This window comes from Euleptes europaea, chromosome 2 (genome assembly GCF_029931775.1).
Source record: "Euleptes europaea isolate rEulEur1 chromosome 2, rEulEur1.hap1, whole genome shotgun sequence".
NCBI lineage: Eukaryota > Metazoa > Chordata > Lepidosauria > Squamata > Sphaerodactylidae > Euleptes > Euleptes europaea.
In genome coordinates, this window is record NC_079313.1 from 3,527,980 (window position 1) to 3,547,557 (window position 19,578).

Here is a 19,578-nt window from a genome sequence, read left to right on the forward strand (position 1 = left end):
GCATGACCAGTCGGCGCTCCAAGCAAGGACGGCGATTGGTCCTGCGTTAGTAAGGGAGGCGAGGGGAGTGCGGGGGTTGGCTGGCAGCAGGAAGTGGATGGAACACGCATTGCATGCTCCCACTTAAAGGCACCGGGTGTGGAGGACGCTTTATTTTTTTAATTCGCTGTATAAGCGTATGCGCTTAACGCGGCGAAATTGCACTCTGGAGACGTCCTCGGAATCCTTCGGGAACATGCGGGGAAAGCCCGCAGAATTCGGAGCTGCAAATGTGCAGTGCGGACATGGCCCAGGTGCCTTTAGGAAGCCCACAAACAAGACAACTGCAGCAGCATTATCTTGCCCGTGTTCCAAAGCACGATAGGCACGCTCCTCTGATCCTGGAGAGAATAGGTATGCATCATGACTAGTATCCATTTTGACTAGTAGCCGTGGCTAGCCCTCTCCTCCATGGACATGCCCACTCCCCTCTTAAGGCCTTCCAAGTTGGCAGCCATCACCCCATCCTGGGGCAGGGAGTTCCACAGTTTAACTATGCATTGTGTTAAGAAGCACTTCCTTTTATCTGTTTTGAATCTCTCCCCCTCCAGCTTCAGCAGATGACCCTGCGTTCTGGTATTATGAGAGAGGGAGAAAAGCTTCTCCCTGTCCGCTCTCTCCATACCATGCATGGTTTTATAGACGTCTAGCATGTCTCCCCTTATTGAGAACCTTTGATAATGAGTCACGTGGAGACTTATTTTATATGCAAATAAAAGTCACATAGTAAGGGCTTCCTCAGAGATCCTCCTGATGGTCATGGTGGCGAGGAAAAAGCTGAAGAAGTAAGCCAGCCGTGGCGCAGAGCGGTAAGCTGCAGTACTGCAGTCAAAAGCTCTGCTCACGACCTGAGTTCGATCCCGACGGAAGTTGGTTTCAGGCAGCCGGTTCAAGGTTGACTCAGCCTTCCATCCTTCTGAGGTCGGTGAAATGAGTACCCAGCTTGCTGGGGGTAAAGGGAAGATGTCTGGGGAAGGTCCTGGCAAACCACCCCGTAGACAAAGTCTGCCTAGTAAACGTCGGGATGTGACGTCACCCCATGGGTCATGAATGACTCGGTGCTTGCACAGGGGACCTTTATTTTTTACTTTAGTAAGCCAGCAAAACCTGTTTTTCTTCCAGTGATTTTAAAATGCCTCTCTCCTGGCCGAACAAACCTATAATGACTATATGAATGTTTCCTCTATATTTGTATTGGCAAAAGCTAGCTTGGGTATTTTAGGGCACTTACTGAGATTCGAGAGAGAGAGAGAGAAGGTATCAGTTCAATGCATCTTGGCAAGTAAGAATATTTTTGCCAATTTGTCTCTAAAGTCAGATTAACTAGAAAAAAGAAAGAAACCCAGGAAGTGGGGGCGGGGGCATCAAAAGAAGGCTGCCGTTTTTAAAAAGACTTTCTGCTTTTATTGCATATAAATATATATTTTTGCGGGGAAATGCATTTATATTTGCAGTGGAGTGGTGCATTCCCGGAAAGGTAATCTGCTACTTGACTGCTTGTATAGCACACACACTCCCAGGATCATTGTGGGGGGCATCTCCAGAAAAAAATACCCACTTTTTCCTGTGGGGCACTCCCCCTCCAAGCCCTGATCCTCCTGTACCTTCATACAGGGTCAACCTTTTATTTATTTTCTCCTTGCTTCCTTCTTCGTAGAGCTCTTTTCGTCATAGCCAAGTAATGAATTCTCATGAATCACTAAAGAGCTATTTCTCTAGCAGATAAGCTATTACCCAAAAACTCAATTACCTCTGGTTTCAAATACCTAGGGGTTTTTTTCCCCATTTGGGGGAACATTTTTTTTGCCTTTTCAGATCTTTCAAATCAGCAGCCGATGTCCTGACATCCTCTCTGCTCAGAGATCTTCTCTGAAAGAGGATAGGAGGATCGCAAAGAAGCAGAGTTAATTCTTTTCAGTGGTTTCTGCTGAAGAAGATATTCTGCATTGTGGGTAGGGTTGCCAACCTCCAGGTAATAGCTGGAGATCTCCTGCTATTACAACTGATCTCCAGCCGATAGAGATCAGTTCCCCTGGAGAAAATGGCCGCTTTGGTAATTGGACTCTATGGCATTAAAGTCTCTCCCCTCTCCAGACCCCGCCCTCCCCAGGCTCCACCCTAGGGTTGCCAACCTCCAGGTACTGAGCGAAAACAGCACTGATGACTAAACGAAACACAAATGAGTGGAATTATGGAAATCTATTGTACAAGTAGCCTGGATGGCCCAGGCTAGCCTGATCTCGTCAGATCTCAGAAGCTAAGCAGGGTCAGCCCTGGTTAGTATTTGGATGGGAGACCACCAAGGACTACCAGGGTTGCTGTGCAGAGGAGGCACTGGCAAACCACCTCTGTTAGTCTCTTGCCATGAAAACCCCATAAGGGGTCGCCATAAGTCTGCTGTGACTTGATGGCACTTTACACACACACACACACACACACACATTGTACAAGTAATTATACAAATTATATTAATTTGCATGTATAATAATATTCCACAAGAAACCCAGCATCTCAGAGTGTGGTTAATATCAGTTGAAGTATATGAGCAATGATCAGATTGACATGAACTGGACCTTTAAGCAATATACATATTGCAAAGAACTGATATGCAATCATTCAATGTCTACATTCATAATAAAGCGACGAAATAGCAGCAATGTACAACAAAGATGCAGCTAGACGGGTTTCCGGTAATAGACCCATTTCACCACTAGGGTTTCTTCAGTCTCAGGAATCTTCCATGCAGGTCATAAATGAGACGTCCGTCACGTAGCAGGAATAGGGTAACCTCTTAGTCAGTCGGCTGGCATATGTATTTTGAAACGAGGTATTTTTTTGATAACCTCCAGGTTATAGCAGAAGATCTTTTTCTATTACAATTGATCTCCAGCCGATAGAGATCAGTTCACCTGGAGAAAATGGCTGGTTTGGCAATTAGACTCTGTGGCATTAAAGTCCCTCCCCTCCCCAAACCCTGCCCTCCTCAGGCTCTAAGTGACAGCCCATAAATACTTAAAGAGAGCAATCATGTCCCCTCTCAACCTTCTCTTCTCCAGACTGAACATTCCCAACTCCCTCAGCCTTTCCTCGTAGGGCTTGGTCTCCATCCTCCTCCTCACTCTCCTCTGCATCCCGTCAATTCTGTCCACATCCTTTTTGAAGTGAGGCCTCCAGAACTGCACACAATACTCCAGGTGCAGTCAGACCAATGCAGTGTACAGCGGGACTATGACATCTGGCGATTTGGATGTTACAAATGATCTACAAATATACATTCCGCTAAATGCCGATCTCCAAGATTCTGCCATTTTGGAAGGGTGATTCTTTTTTCAAAAACCTTGAAACCTCATATCTTCTGTTTTCTGTAGTCCCAGGGAAGCCAATCCTATCTGTCCACCAGACTCAAGAAAACACCCTCCTTGTGAAATGGGAACCTCCCTTGGATGCGGAAGGCCAGGTGTTGGGGTACCGCCTGCAGTTTGGCCGCAGAGACATCGATCCCTTGGCCACGTTGGAGTTTACGGCCGAGGAGGATAAGTACACCGCCACCAACACCCACAAGGGCGCCACGTACGTTTTCAAGCTGGCTGTGAAAAGCCGGGCCGGTTTCGGGGAGGAAGCCTTGCAGGAGCTCACCATCCCGGAAGACGCGCCCAAAGGTTACCCCCAAATCCTCGAGGCCAGCAACGTCACCTCCAGGTCGCTGCAGTTCAACTGGCTGCCCCCCGTCATGGCTGAGAGGAACGGGATGATCGTCAAGTATACCGTGGCCTACCGGGAGGCCGGGTCTTCCGGCAACCCCCAGGAAAAAGAACTCCCCCCGTCTCCCGAGAACTCGTACGTGTTGAACGGCCTCAAGCCCAACACCGCCTACGATGTTAAAATCCGGGCCCACACCAGTAAAGGCCCCGGGCCGTTCAGCCCGACTGTCCAATACCGGACATTCCTTCTGGACCAAGGTAGGACTCGCTGGTTTCTCCTCTGTCTCTCTCCTTGTTCTCTGAGCCGCTACCGGGAGGCAGAGATACACGATAAAATAACCCGATAGTCATTTGTTGGAAAACGGGCGTGTGAGTACATTTTCCACACACACAAAAACAAAACCCAAACCGAAAAGGGCGTACCGCTTCTCTCTGCCTTCAACAGGTAAGTCCCTTTTCCTCTTTCTTCCAAAAGTCAAGTCCAGACAGCCCCTCCTTGATTGACAGCTGGGCGGAGCGGTCACGACCACAGGTGGGCAGAGTCTTTTTCTCAGCTTTCTCTTTCTCTCTCTCTTTCTCTCTTTTTGTTTGTTTTGCAAGCGGCGAAAAAGGGCGGGGGGAAGGAAAAAAGGTGTCCCCCCCCCCAAAAAAAATTAAAGTCTCTCCAAATAGTTTGGTTCATCCATAGACTCTTTCTCCTCAGCAGCCAATCAGCAGCCGTGTAGCTATTTTTGTTGGCAATGCAGTAGGGGAGGGTCAGTGGGGAGGGGAGGGGAGGGTCTCTCGTCACAAACCGTTTGGTGATTAAGGTTGGTTTCGGGGTTAGAAAGTGTCGGAAGGGCAGGAAGGGAGCACAGCTACCTGTGTGCAGAAACGTCGTCACACCGGTGGGATCCGCCTGCCGTTCTCTCCTCCTCCTCTTTCCCTCAATGCCTTTCTTTCCCACAGTTCTGCCCAAGAACTTCAAAGTGAAGATGGTCACCAAGACGTCGGTTCTCCTGGGATGGGAGTTCCCCGAAAATTACAACTCTCCTATTCCGTACAGGGTAAGGATATATGGGAATTATTATGCCAGTTAGCATTTTCTGCGGAGGAACATCGCGATGGGTAGCCATGTTAGTCCGTCTTTGGCAGTCGAAAAGAGGCAGACCCAGTAGCAACTTAAAGACTTATAAAATTCCGGGCAGGGTATGGGCTTTCGTGAGCCACAGCTCACTACTTCAGATGATGGATTTGAACCCATGAACACATGAAGCTGCCTTCTACAGAATCAGACCCTTGGTCGATCAAAGTCAGTATTGTCTACTCAGACCACAGTGGCTCTCATGGGTCTCAGGCAGAGGTCTTTCACAACACCTACTTGCCTAGTACCTTGAACTGGAGATGCTGGGGATTGAACCTGGGACCTTCTGCATGCCAAGCAGAGGCTGTACCACTGAGCCACGACCCCTCTTCATGGCTCTCCAGGGCCTCAGATAGAGGTCTTTCCCATCACCTACTTGCCTGGTCCCTTTAACTGGAGATGCTGGGGATTGAACCTGGGGCCTTCTGCATGCCAAGCAGAGGCTCTACCACTGAGCCACGACCCCTCCCGTTTCCATTCTGTATGGCTAAATATGGTGCCTTCCATGGAGATAGATCACTATGTGTAGCCGTGATAAGTCTGTCTATAGCAGTAGAAAAGAGAACTGGGTTCGATTCCCCGCTCCTCCACATGAAGCCTGCTGGGTGACCTTGGGCCAGTCACAGTTCTCTCAGGACTCTTTCAACTCCACCTACCTCACAAGGTGCCTGTTGTGGGGAGAGGAAGGGAAGGCGATTGCAAGCCACTGTGGGACTTCTTAAAAAGGTAGAGAAAATCGGGGTATAAAAACCAACTCTTCTTCTTCCACTATGAAGAGGAACGGATCCGAGGACTCGAATCATACTCCTGTCCTTTCCTCTGCATAGCTTTATTTGGGTTCTGCTCCGTGGTCACACTGGAGTGTGATAGAATGGCAGAAGATGGATTTTACAGACAGTGTCTAGACAAACACCAATCATTACAAAACGGGCCAGGGTGTGTGTTTCATTTGTGTTTTGCTTTTCACTTAGGTGGTCTTCCTAGTGCATGCTTTCTCAACAAGGGGAGAATTTTAGGGTTACGGGGGTGGGATTGGGACCACTATTCAGCAAAGTGTGATGTCCTGTAGATTATGTACAATCTGTAAAATTGTAGTTTGTTTTTAATTTAATCTGTGACATTTAATAAAGTTTATGACTATGATACCGTGGACTGCCAAAAAAACAAATCAGTGGGTTTTAGATCAAATCAAGCCTGAACTGACCCTAGAAGCTAAAATGACTAGACTGGGGTTATCATATTTTGGTCACGTCATGAGACGACAAGAGTCACTGGCAAAGACAGTCGTGCTAGGAAAAGTTGAGGGCAGCAGGAAAAGAGGAAGACCCAACAAGAGGTGGACTGACTCTGTAAAGGAAGCCACGGCCCTCCATTTGCAAGACTAGGACATGGAGTAATGGATTTAAACTAAGAGAAAAGCCATTCCACCTAAACATTAGGAAGAAGTTTCTGACGATGAGGGCTGTTCGACGGTGGAATGCGCTGCCTCGGAGAGTGGTGGAGTCCCCATCTTTGGAGGTCTTTAAACAGAGGCTGGATGGCCATCTGTTGGGAGTGCTTTGATTGTGGGATCCTGCATGGCAGGGGGTTGGACTGGATGGCCCTTGTGGTCTCTTCCAATCTTGTGATCTTGTGAGCAAGGCTGTCAAAGATAGGACATTTTTGAGGACATTGATTCATAGGGTCGCCATGCGTCGGAAGCGACTTGACGGCACTTGACACACACACATGACTATCTTGGGAAGGGGGGAATTATATCCTGAACAACGGTGAAAGGGGGGAATGGAGCAAAAAAGGTTGGGAACCACTGCCCTGGTGGCTTTCTCCCATGCAAAAAATATAACGCGGTTCGGAATTATGAAAACGATAAAACTTTCCAATCAAGCCACTTCCTCGCAAGAGATGACACTTATCCCAGCGGTTTGCATCATTTCCCTCCCGGTCAGGTGTTTGATCAATCAAAAGCAACTTTGGCTTGCTTCCAGATCAGTCCCGCTGTAATCGTTGGGAGTTTGGAGGACTTTGGCTTCCTCGGAATTCACAATGTACCTCTCAAAACGTTTCTCAGCCTTTCTGTGGCTGCTGACATGCAAGTGTGAAAAAGAGAGAGGCAGTCTTAAATGTGCTTGTACTGGGTTTCTGAATTGATTGATGGCCGTGCAGTTCCGTTCCAGTCCTAACAGGCGTCTGTGTTTGTCCGTCTTTGGTTGGTGTAGTGTAGTGGTGAAGAGTGTGGTGCAGTGGTTAAGAGTGGTGGACTCTAATCCGGAGAGCCGGGTTTGATTCCCCGCTTCTCCACACGAGCGGCGGACTCTAATCTGGAGAAGCGGGTTGGTTTCCCCGCTCCTCCACGTGAGCGGCGGACTCTAATCTGGAGAACCAGGTTTGATTCCCCACTCCTCCGCATGAAGCCTGCTGGGTGAACTTGGGCCAGTCACCGTTCTCTCTGAACTCTCTCAGCCCCACCTGCCTCACAAAGTATCTGTTGTGGGGAGAGGAAGGGAAGGAGATTGTAAGCTGGTTTGATACTCCTTAAAAGGTAGAACAAACTGGCATATAAAAACCAACTCTTCTTCTTCTTCATTTCCAAGTAGAAGAAGAAAATTTATTGTATATGGCCATTGGCCATCACAAATAACTAAAACATAGTAATACAACAAACATACATACAGTTGGCTAAAACATGGTAATACAATAATATAAATACAACAAATCAGTGATTAAAATATTATAACAGATACCATACTGTACTCACTGACTCCTTCAGAAACCTTAGATCGTATTTTCTTTGCTGCTAGGGCAAACAAAGAAACCTTATGTGTTCATTTCCAAGTAATTAAAAAAAATCAGTTAATCGATTTTAAAAGCTGGATATATACGATAACTGAAGAACTCCCCATTGTCTCCCCTCCCCATTCTCTTTCTCTCCCCCTCTCTTTCCTTCCGGCCCTTTTAGATCCAGTATGACAACGGTGGCAAAGACATTGAGGTGGACGGCCGCGCGACCAAGAAGCTAATCACAAACCTGAAGCCCCAGACTCACTACCGCTTCATCCTGACCAACCGCGGGAACACCATGGGGGGTCTCCAGCAAAATGTGGACGCCCGGACCGCAGCCCACCTGCTGGGCAAGAAGCCGGAGCTGACCTTCGGCCACGACATGGACGGCAACGTGCTGGTGAACCTGGCGGACGCCAAGAGCTCAGACTCGGCTGTGCAGTACGTAAGGGGGCGAGGACCCACATCAGAGCGCATGCGCTCTCGGTCTGTCTAAGGGCCAGGACTAGAATCATAGAGTTGGAAGGGGCCATACAATTCCATCTAGTCCAACCCCCTGCTCAATGCAGGATCAGCCTAGAGCATCCCTGACAAGTACTTGTCCCGCCTCTGCTTAAAGACTAGAATGCGGGGCCATCCTGCTGAAGCTGGAGGGTGAGAGATTCAAAACTGATAAAAGGAAGTATTTCTTCACACAACAGCATAGTTAAATTGTGGAACTCCCTGCCCCAGGATGTGGTGATGGCTGCCAACTTGAAAGGCTTTAAGAGTGGAGTGTGGACATGTTCATAAAGGAGAGGGCTATCCATGACTACTAGTCAAAATAGATACTAGTCACAATGCATACCTATTCTCTCCAGGATAAGAGGAGCATGCCTATTATATTAGGTGCTATGGAACACAGGCAGGATAATGCTGCTGCAGCCGTCTTGTTTTTGGGCTTCCTGGAGGCACCTGGTTGGCCACTGTGTGAGCAGACTGCTGGACTTGATGGGCTTTGGTTGGATCCAGCATGGCTTTTCTTATGTTCTTATGGAAAACGGGGCTACTAGTCAAAATGGATACTAATCATGATGCATACCTGTTCTCTCCAGGATCAGAGGAGCAGGCCTATTCCATTAGGTGCTGTGGAACGCAGGCAGGATAAATGCTGCTGCAGCCGTCTTGTTTGGGGGCTTCCTAGAGGCACCTGGTTGGCCGCTGTGTGAACAGACTGCTGGACTTGATGGGCCTGGGTCTGACCCAGCAGGGCCTTCTCATTCTTGACATGCTCTTGATCCAGGGTTTTTTTTTCCTGGTTATCAGGGCATATTACGTTGTGGTGGTTCCCTTAAAGAAATCCAGGAGTGGACAGTTCCAGAACCCATACAACAGTCCTGAAGAAATGGACTTGGAAGAGGTGGGTAGTTTTGGGGTGTGGGGTGCAGGGTTTGGGATTCCTGCTTTGTCTAATCCTGCAACACCAACTCTGTGTTTGGGCTGGCCTAAAACGGTATTGCCGTTCTCAACGCCACAGCCGGGGTGGGGGTGGGATGGAGCGTTAAGAGTTGCCAGCTCCAGGTTGGGCAATACCTGGAGATTTTGGGAGACTGAGGAGGGCGGGGTTTGGGGGGAGGGGCTTCAATGGGGTATAATGACAAAGAGTCCACCTTCCAAAGTGGCCATTTTCTCCAGTGGAACTGATCTCTGTCGCCTGGAGATCAGTTGTAATAGCGGGAGATCTCCAGCTACTACCTGGAGGTTGGTCACCCTGTGGGACATGAGGTACCAAAAGCTGCATCCCAGCATCTCTGGGTCACTGCAAAGAATCCAAAGGCCACACCTCTTGATGACTGCATGCATCTTCTCCTTTACACGAGTGGGCCTCATCCCTTCCTCATTCCCCACTCTTCCACATGAGCAGCGGACTCTAATCTGGTGAAGCGGGTTGGTTTCCCCCCTCCTCCACATGAGTGGTGGACTCTAATCTGGAGAACTGGGTTCGATTCCCCATTCCTCCACATGAGCGGCGGACTCTAATCTGGTGAAGCGGGTTGGTTTCCCAATTCCTCCATGTGAGCGGCAGACTCTAATCTGGAGAACCAGGTTCGATTCCCCATTCCTCCACATGAGCAGCAGACTCTAATCTGGTGAAGCGGGTTGGTTTACCCATTCCTCCACGTGAGCGGCAGACTCTAATCTGGAGAACCAGGTTCGATTCCCCACTCCTCTGCATGAGCGGCGGACTCTAATCTGGAGAACCCGGTTCGATTCCCCACTCCTACACATGAAGCCTGCTGAGTGACCTTGGGCTACTCACAGTTCTCTCCGAACTCTCTCACCCCATCTACCTTGCAAGGTGTCTGTTGTGGAGAGAGGAACGGAAGGCGATTGTAAACCAGTCTGAGACTCCTTAAAGGCAGAGAAAATCAGGGTATAAAAACCAGCTTCTTCTTCTTAATTGTAAGATGCCCTGCAGCTAATCGTACAAAGTCAACCTGTTTATATCAGCTGGGCTACATGTATGTTTTGAGGCATGGCACCCGGTTATCCTTAGACCCTGCATGTTTCTATTCTTTATCATTGTGAAGGTACAAGACTTGGAAGCGCAGGAACAATGCTGGGTGAAACTGGGGCTGGGGGCAAGGGGGCATCCGTTCCCTGTGCTGCTGGTTGCCATGATTGGTTTTTTTTAATATAAATTTTTATTGAAATTTCAAAAAAGACAAAAACACACATAACAAACGCAATCATTCCCATACATTTCAAGAAAGAAAGAGAAAAGCAAAGTCTATTCAGCTGTCTTTCAGTACACTGCTTCATCTTAAACTATACCGATAATATTAATCATTTCTCCCTATTCCCTTAATCTTCACTTGACTAATAGTCTCTATTTACCATTCCATGTAAACTATATCGTATATCCATTTAATTTATTACCTAATATTGCTATTCTAATTATTTACTCTCCATTTTTTTTACTTTTTCAAATAAGCACATATATATATATACCCCAGCCCCTCTACTTAGTTATAGTTTTCAGTTTTACATAGTCAAAGTAAGATGCCCAGTTCTTCTGGAATAATTCCATCAATCTACCTTTCACCAAATTAGATAATTTTTGCCATCACTGCATATTCTGCCATTTTATCTGGCCGCTTTCCCATTTCTGGAATCTCCTCTTGCTTCCAAGTTGATGTCAAAACTGTTCTTACCGCTGTAACACCATAGAATCATAGATTCATAGAGTTGGAAGGGTCCACCAGGGTCATCTAGTCCAACCCCCGGCACAATGCAGGAAATTCCAAACTACCTCCCCCACACACCCCCAGCGACCCCTACTCCATGCCCAGAGGATGGCCAAGGTGCCCTCCCTCTCATCATCTGCCTAAGCTCATAGAATCAGCATTGCTGACAGATGGCCACCTAGCCTGTGCTTAAAATCCTCCAGGGAAGGAGAGCTCACCACCTCCCGAGGAAGCCTGTTCCACTGAGGAAACGCTCTAACGGTTAGAAAATTCTTCCTAATGTCTAGACGGAAACTCTTTTGATTTAATTTCAACCCGTTGGTTCTGGTCCGACCTTCTGGGCCCCAGAAAACAACTCGGCACACTCCTCTATATGACAGCCCTTCAAGTACTTGAAGATGGTTATCATATCCCCTCTCAGTCTTCTCTTCAGGCTAAGCATGCCCAGCTCCTTCAACCTTTCCTCCTAGGACTTGGTCTCCAGACCCCTCACCAACTTTGTTGCCCTCCTCTGGACACGTTCCAGCTTGACTACATCCTTCTTAAATTGTGGTGCCCAAACCTGAACACAGTACTCTAGGTGAGGTCTAACCAGAGCAGAGTAAAGCGATACCATGACGGTTCTCTTCCCTCCACCCCACCCCAGCTGATCCAGGACATCGCTAGGCTGCAGCGCCGGAGCCTACGCCACTCCCGCCAGCTGGACCTCCACAAGCCCTACATCGCCGCCCGCTTCCTCTCCCTGCCCAGCTTCTTCATCCTCGGGGACATGAAGGCTTACGAAGGGTTCGAGAACAAGCCCCTGGAGGCGGGGCAGAAGTACGTCGTCTTCGTCTTGGCGGTGCTGCGGAACGCCGAAGCTGTAAGTCCCGTCCCCTCCCCGTCCTGCCATCTCTTGTCTGGAGTTACCCAAAGTGAAGTTAAACGTAATATCAAGATGCTGGAATTAGCGGAGAGGGCCAAACTGACCGCTCTGATTAGAGAAAATAACTTATCTACGTTTGTAGAAAATTGGAAACCCTTAATTGACTTTTTGCATAATGCTGGGGGGGGGGAATGAACTGATGGTTGGTGGGTTTGAAGATTAGAAGAATAAGAATGTAGGCATGATAGAGAAAAGTTTGATTTTTAGATGTAAGAATAATTTAAAAAAATAATTCTGTATATGTAGCTAGAGAACAGGTTTTAATTTCTTAACTAGATTTATATTCGATGCAAACAAAAACAGAAGTATCTTTTTGTCTCTGTGTTTGTATTTGTATTTTTTATTCCCTTTTTTATTTTGTTTATGCCCTGACCTGGATGGCCCAGGCTAGCCTGATCTCGTCAGATCTCAGAAGCTAAGCAGGGTCAGCCCTGGTTAGTATTTGGATGGGAGACCACCAAGGAAGTCCAGGGTTGCTGTGCAGAGGAAGGCACTGGCAAACCACCTCTGTTAGTCTCTTTCCTTGAAAACCCCCAAAAAGGGGTCGCCATAAGTCGGCTGCGACTTGACGGCACTTTACACACACACACACACATCGTCTTGATGTAATTTTGTTAACAATAAATTTAATAAAATTAAAAAGAAAAAACATAATATCAAAAGAACACTGAGGCCATTTATGCATGGCTGTTTCCTCACGGGTCACTCTAATCTGGAGAACCGGGTTTCCCCACTCCTACACATGAAGCCAGCTGGGTGACCTTGGGCTAGTCACACTCACTCAGCCCCACCTACCTCACAGGGTGTCTGTTGTGGGGAGGGGAAGGGAAGGTGATGGTAAGCCGGTTTGATTCTTCCTTAAGTGGTAGAGAAAGTTGGCATATAAAAACCAACTCTTCTTCGTGTGTTTTGTAACTTGTTTTATTTATGTTGTCAGCTTCCTTGAGTTCCTCAAGGTAGATAGGCAGCTAATAAATGTTTACAATAAATAAAATGCAATTTAAAAAAACTTGTAAAGCTGAAAACTGCTCCGAAGTAGGCTTTTTGGTTGACGGCACAGGCGCCAGCCAATACATGCTGACTTATGCCCAAGCTGCTTCCAATAAAAACTGTCGCGTCCCCGCCGGGACCGAGGCGCCGTCAGGCGGGACTGTCCCTGAGGCAGAGCCCCCTGAGCGAACCCACCCTCTTTCAGCTAGGGTTTCCTCGGCCTCAGACCACTCAGTGGAGGAGGACGACCCTTCCTCCTCTGAGCTGGCAAGCTTGCTCTCCCCTTAGACCACTGGTTCCCAACCAGGGGTCCATGGACCCCCAGGGGTCCGTGAGAACTAAATTAAGGTCCGCGAAACAAAGTTATAAACCCATAATAAATTAATATTTTCAATTAAAAGTTCTCTATTGTAAAAATATATATTCAAATATTATTCTAAGTTTAATGTTTAACTAACAGTTATGATTACAGTTTATTTTCATATTCTCTGAATGTTTATTTTGAACCTTGGGGTCCGTGCACCGAACAAAAAAGTCCTAGTGGTCCCTGGTCAAAAAAAGGTTGGGAACCACTGCCTTAGACACAGGAAGTGAGCTCTTCCAGCCGTCCTCATCGGCCTCCACCCATCAAGCTTTATAGTCCTCCCCCACCTGTGCTTCCCCCCCTGTTCACCTCAATCCCAGGTGATATCTAACCCCTCCCTCTTCCCCGCCTTCATTCCTTCCCGTCGTCCCGCCTGCAGGCGGGGCCCCCGCTGTTGGCCGGCTCGAGCCCTCCCGGCTGCCTGGAGCCGGTCCGTCTCTGGGTGAGTCTGTCTGTCAGGTCCCCATCCTCTCCGTCTGCCCTCCCCCACAATCCCACCGGGATCGTTCCGGGGTCGTTGGGGCGGGAGCCACGCCGGCCCGTTTGCCGCCCGCTTCCCCTGGGCTCCTGCCGCCTCCCCGCCCCTCGCCAGCCGCGAGTTGGGGCCACCGACACTTCCCCGTGGCCTCCATTCGCCCCCCTGGCTCGGGTGCTCCACCCCGCTGCCGTGGATGCTGGGCCCTGCCCGTGGGTCGTGCCTCCCCCCGTCACTCTCCCCGCTCGCCAGCTGACGAGCGGGGTCGCCGGCCCCCCCACCGGGGCGCGTGGGAGAGGCTCGGGCCAGCCTCCGCACGCCGTCCCTCCTGGCTCCCTCCCCGGTAAGTGGGTCGTTCTCCCCATCCCGCCTGCTGCGGCCGGGACTGGGGTGCCCGGGACGTCCCGGGAGCCCGGGCGGGAGGGCGACCCGGGACAAAAACTTTGCAAAATGTTTTCGGAACTCAGCACTGGAGAGGAAGGACAGGGACATTTGGCTTGAACACTGTGACAACCTATCCAGCACAGCCCTGCAGCTCTGAAGATTTGTGTCTTTATTACGAAGTGAGCTTCTCAGTACAACAGGGATTAATGCCCGGCTTTCCCACACAGAACATACCGGTTGTCATTTTTTTTCTTCCCCCTTGAGTTACCGCTTTTTCAATCTTTTCGCCTCGTTGTAACCCCGCTATTGTTGTGACTTTCGTGGGGAGGGGAGCCTCTCTCCCCCCCCTTTTTATGTTTTTAAATATTTGGTTTTGTATTCTAACATTAAAAGGATTAGGTCGACACGCCTGGGGAAAGGATTTCCCAGGCGGATTAACTCGTCTTGCGATTTCTAGGTTTGTAGAAGAGGCCACGGCTCTGTTCGTGCATTCATGCGCAATGCACTCAGCCTAAAAGGTTGTGCTGTGTGCTTCCGTGGAGCATGGAGCTCAGCAAGCCATCGTGTTTTGTTTGTGAGCAAGATCAGTGTTTAAAGCATCCCCACCCGAATCCTGAAGGCCTGAACTCATATCCCTTCCCAGTAGGTGGGCTGAACCATAGAATGATGGAGTTGGAAGGGACCACCAGGGTCATCTAGTCCAACCCCCGGCACAATGCAGGAAATTCACAACTACCTCCCCCCCCCGCCACACGCCCAGTGACCCCTACTCCACGCCCAGATGGCCAAGATGCCCTCCCTTCTCATGAGGTCATAGAATCAGCATTGCTGACAGATGGCCATCTAGCCCCTGCTTAAAAACCTCCAGGGAAGGAGAGCTCACCACCTCCTGAGGAAGCCTGTTCCACTGAGGAACCGCTCTAACTGTTCGAAAATTCTTCCTAATGTCTAGACGGAAACTCTTTTGACTTAATTTCAACCTGTTGGTTCTGGTCCGACCTTCTTGGGCAACAGAAGACAACTCGGCACCCTCCTCTCTATGACAGCCCTTCAAGCACTTGAAGATGGTTATTATACCCCCTCTCAGTCTTCTCCTCTTCAGGCTAAACACACCCAGCTCCTTCAACCTTTCCTCATAGGACTTGGTCTCCAGACCCCTCACCATCTTCGTTGCCCTCCTCTGGACATGTTTAATTTCATCCCATTGGTTCTGGGTTCCGTTCTCAGCCCGCTCTGTTTCACCTCTCTTCCAGACGTATGCAGCCAGCCCCTTCTCAGACCCTTTCCAGATAGACAACCCTGACCCACAGCCGAAGATCGACGGAGAGGAGGGCTTGATCTGGGTGATCGGGCCGGTCCTGGCCGTGGTCTTCATCATCTGCATCGTCATCGCCATCCTGCTATACAAAAAGTAAGTGGAGGGGTGTAGTTGTACATTTATCTCTCCAACCTCTGTGTGTTCCCTATACACTGCTGGTTGTCCGGGTGGGGTGGAATATTGGCCTCCTGCTTTTTGGAAGGAATATCCTTTGGGTGATTGGGTGCCTGGCTTTTGCTTATCCCACTTCCGATGTTTGCAGGGCGGGTGGGGTGTGTGGCTCAGTGGTTGAGCATCTGCTTTGTATGCAGAAGGTCCCAGGTTCAGTCCCCGGCATCTCCAGTTAAAAGGGACTAGGCAAGTAGGTGATGTGAAAGACCTCTGCCTGAGACCCTGGAGAGACATATAGAGGGGCCGTGGCTCAGTGGCAGAGCATCTGCTTGGCATGCCGAAGGTCCCAGGTTCAGTCCCCGGCATCTCCAGTTAAAAGGGACTAGGCAAGTAGGTGATGTGAAAGACCTCTGCCTGAGACCCTGGAGAGCCGCTGCCAGTCTGAGTTGACAAGACTGACTTTGATGGACCAAGGGTCTGATTCAGTAGAAGGCAGCTTCATGTGTTCATGTGTGTGCTGTCACTTGCATAGTAGAAGAGCGAGGTCAGCCTCCCCCTGCCCCCAGCTGTGAATTTGCTTTGGCAGTTCTGTGCACCACCACCACCCCCAATTGTGCAGAGTCAATTCCGCCTGATTCTTCCCTTTCCAAAATGAAGATTATTACGGAATGAATGAAGATTATCACGGAGGTTTCCTTGCTGGGAAACTCCCTTAGACCAAGAAGAAGAAGAGGAAGAGTTAGTTTTTATACCCTAATTTTCTCTAGCTTTAAGGAGTCTCAAAGCAGCTTAGAATCGCCTTCCCTTCCCCTCCCCACAACAGACACCATGTGAGGTAGGTGGGGCTGAGAGAGTTCGGAGAGAACTGTGACTGGCCCAAGGTCATCCAGCTGGCTGCATGTGGAGGAGTGGTGAACTGGGTTTGATTCCTCCACATGAGCAGTGGATTCTAGTCTGGAGAACTGGGTTCAATTCCCCACTCCTCCACATCAGCAGCAGACTCCAATCTGGAGAACCGGATTTGATTCCCCATTTCTCCACATGAAGCCCCTGGGTGACCTTGGGCTAATCACGGTTCTCTCTGAATTCTCTCAGCCCCGCCTACCTCACAAGGTGCCTGTTGTGGGAGTGGGGAAAGGAAGGTGATTGTAAGCTGCTTTGAGACTCCTTATGCTAGAGAAAAGCAGGGTATAAAAACCAACTCTTCTTCTATCCTGCCAACCAAAAAAGAAAACCTGACTTGCATTTATCAAACAATTAAAACGGAAAACAGACAATTACAAAATTAGCCACCGGACATTCCCCTGTAAAGGATGGCTTTGTGTTGCATAAAACAGATGATGTAGACATCTTCCAGACTTCCCTAGGGGTGCCCCAGACTGTTGGACGGCCACCCAAAGGGTGAGCCCATGCCGTGGACCGCCAAACAGCTTGTGGGGAGGGCCCAACCAGGAGGAGGAGGAGGCCCTAGGAGGATCTGGGGTAGTGAACAGGTTCAAGAATAGGAAAGGTGGGCTGTCAAGTAAGCGGGTCCCCCTTGCATACATCTTTAGTCAAAACGAGCACCTCGGGTTGCATCCCGGAACTTACCGGTAGCCAGTGTAAGTGTTCCCATGAGCATGTTGTAACCTGTAGAAAAACTGTCCTGTTTGGAACACATTGTAGCTTGCAGATAGTCTTTAGGGGTGGCCCTACATAGAGCACGCTGTAGTAGTCTAGCCCCGAGGTTTTAGAAGCATGAAACAGCATGGCTAGTTCCACCAAGCCTAGGGATGGAGATCATTTCCCCAAATTGGCTAAGACTCTCGGGTTTTGTAAGGGGACACTAGGGGAGGGCTGGGAATAGGTCCCTACATCTGCCACTCCCTTTCTAATCCTCACGTTTGTCTTTTCTCCCTCCCGCTTCTTTACCGCTTTCCCGGACAGCAAGCCAGACAGGTAAGAGTTTAAAAGGCTTGGTGTCTGCTCTGGCGCGTATGGCAATTAGGGGTGTTTTAGTAACTGAAAAGCAATAGGCAGAATGAATCTAGCTATCAAATTCCCAACACAAAATTGCTAAATTGTCGCCAGTGCTAAAAAAAAATGCCAGCCAGGTTGAACCTCCAAGTAAAACTAACCCCAATCAAAAAGTGCTTGGAAGACTTCCAAGACTAGGGGTCAAGGGTCACCACTGAAGAGGCATCTTGGGATCTGCATTATAAAATTGTGAATTGTGTGAGGAAAGTGCATAGGGAGAAATATGTCCTCATCACAGAGTTTGGCATAAGCCTAGGAAGTGGATTTGCAGTTGGTTCTGGAGAAAATAAACGTGGTTTGCTTTTTTCCGCCTTCACAATTTGTTCATTATAAGCCCTACCTTTTTTGCAGGCCCTTTGGTGGGGGGGGGGGGATTGGATTTGCTGAACTGTTGCATTAATAGATTGTTTCAGTTATTGCTTACCTTTATCTTAGGTTTTTGTGTACTGGGGTTGCTGGGGTTGTGTTTGTGTGTGTCATTCCCCCCCCCCTTCCCGATCTTCCATTTTAAGCTGTCTTCAGTGCACAGAGAGGTGACACGTATATCAATATAAACACTGTAAAATAAAAATGAATAGCAGTGAAGTTACTGAATTCAGCACCATGAGATTTGGTGGCAGCAGGTACTTGGTTCATGAATTCTCAAACCGGAAACGGTTCTCACTCAAACTCAAAACGGTTCTCACAAGAGAACTGGGTCAGTTAATTAAAGGTTCCTTGCAGAGGATCTGCCTGCAGTGTCTCTGCTTGATTTACTGCTCCAGCTTGCCTTCTCTCAAACTGTCTCTGTCAGGGCTGAGCAAATTTGTCTTGTCTTTGTGTGGGGTCGGACTGGATTGTGCAACTATTTCCAATTCACACATGCAGCAGACTTCCTTGCACTCAGAGGAGTCTGCCTTTTTGTCTCTGTGTGAGTCTCTGTTCAGGACATGCCTCCTTACGAATCAGGAAGCACCTCCAGAACACTGATTTGCACATTTCTGAGGACCAATATGCTTCCAGTTTTAATTCTGAAACAAGTGTGTTTCAGCTTTCAGTCTTGGATAGCTTTTTAAAGGATTGCACAGGTAGTGAGCCAGCGTGGTGTAGTGGTTAAGAGCGGTGGTTTAAAGCAGCGGACTCTGATCTGGAGAACCGGGTTTGATTCCCCACTCCTCCACATGCGCGGCGGAGGCTGATCTGGTGAACCGGGTTTGTTTTCCCACTCCTACGCACGAAGCCAGCTGGGTGACCTTGGGCTAGTCACAGCTCTCTTAAGAGCTCTCTTAGCCCCACCCACCTCACAGGGTGCCTGTTGTGGGGAGGGGATTGTAAGCCGGTTTGATTCTTCCTTAAGTGGCAGAGAAAGTCGGCATATAAAAACCAACCTTCTTCTTTTCTTTTTCTTTCCCCCTGTTCTTTGGCCAAGGTCTTGAACAATAAAACCATAACGCTTAAATAGGACCCATCGCTAAAAACACCTCCCTTCGCCTCTTCTCTGCAGCCTCCAAAAAACGAGCAACAAAATAAGTACGCGGAGAGGGTCAGAGTCCTCTTCTTCTTCTACATTGAAGTTTTTGCAGCTTGTAGCGGTCTACTTTTCTCGCTGCAGGAATTATCGGGTACCAGCGAGGATAGCCCTCAGCATAACTGGAGCCCCTGTAGCTGACCAAAGCTGTCTTATTGGATTAGTATTTGGCTCCAAGTTTTTCTTCTAGTATAGCTTTTTAGTCCACAAATAACAATGCATATCTTGTTGGATACCACCTTTTTTCTAGCTTTAGAAGTCTACTTTCTGGATTTGTTATCCATTCAAGTCCAGCTGCATGATAGTATCATTTCAAATTTGGGAGGCCACGGCCTCCTCTTTTCTTGTCATCTTAGATTGCCTTTAAATCTTACTCTTGGCTTTTTCTTTTTTTGAGTCCCATACAAATCTGTTTAACCTCCGTTGCCATTTTTTTGTAAAGTAGTTCGATTCATCTCTATTGGTAGCATTTGGAATAAAAAATTCAGCCTAGGCAAAACATTCGTTGTTATCGTTTTCTCGCTGCAGGAATTATCGGGTACCAGCGAGGTAGCCCTCGGCATAACTGGAGCCCCTGTAGCTGACCAGAGCTGCCTTTTAAATCTCTTTCTGCTTTCCTT

At 48.6% G+C, this 19,578-nt stretch overlaps 1 protein-coding gene and 1 non-coding gene across 4 annotated transcripts in view; both read left to right on the forward strand.

Annotated features, from left to right (window-relative positions):
• The window catches only part of PTPRS (protein tyrosine phosphatase receptor type S), a 156,116-nt gene that overhangs the window by 86,249 nt on the left and 50,289 nt on the right, over nucleotides 1-19,578 (forward strand). For all 3 annotated transcript variants that reach the window (XM_056845473.1, XM_056845474.1, XM_056845472.1), the window contains exons 12-17: nucleotides 3,408-3,998; nucleotides 4,689-4,786; nucleotides 7,820-8,082; nucleotides 8,947-9,040; nucleotides 11,515-11,730; nucleotides 15,260-15,417. In XM_056845473.1, coding sequence (XP_056701451.1) covers nucleotides 3,408-3,998; nucleotides 4,689-4,786; nucleotides 7,820-8,082; nucleotides 8,947-9,040; nucleotides 11,515-11,730; nucleotides 15,260-15,417 — 1,420 coding nt within the window. The remainder of the gene's footprint in view (nucleotides 1-3,407; nucleotides 3,999-4,688; nucleotides 4,787-7,819; nucleotides 8,083-8,946; nucleotides 9,041-11,514; nucleotides 11,731-15,259; nucleotides 15,418-19,578) is intronic.
• On the forward strand, nucleotides 15,594-15,666 carry TRNAT-UGU (transfer RNA threonine (anticodon UGU)). The gene has a single exon. It is a non-coding gene; the product is annotated as a tRNA-Thr (tRNA).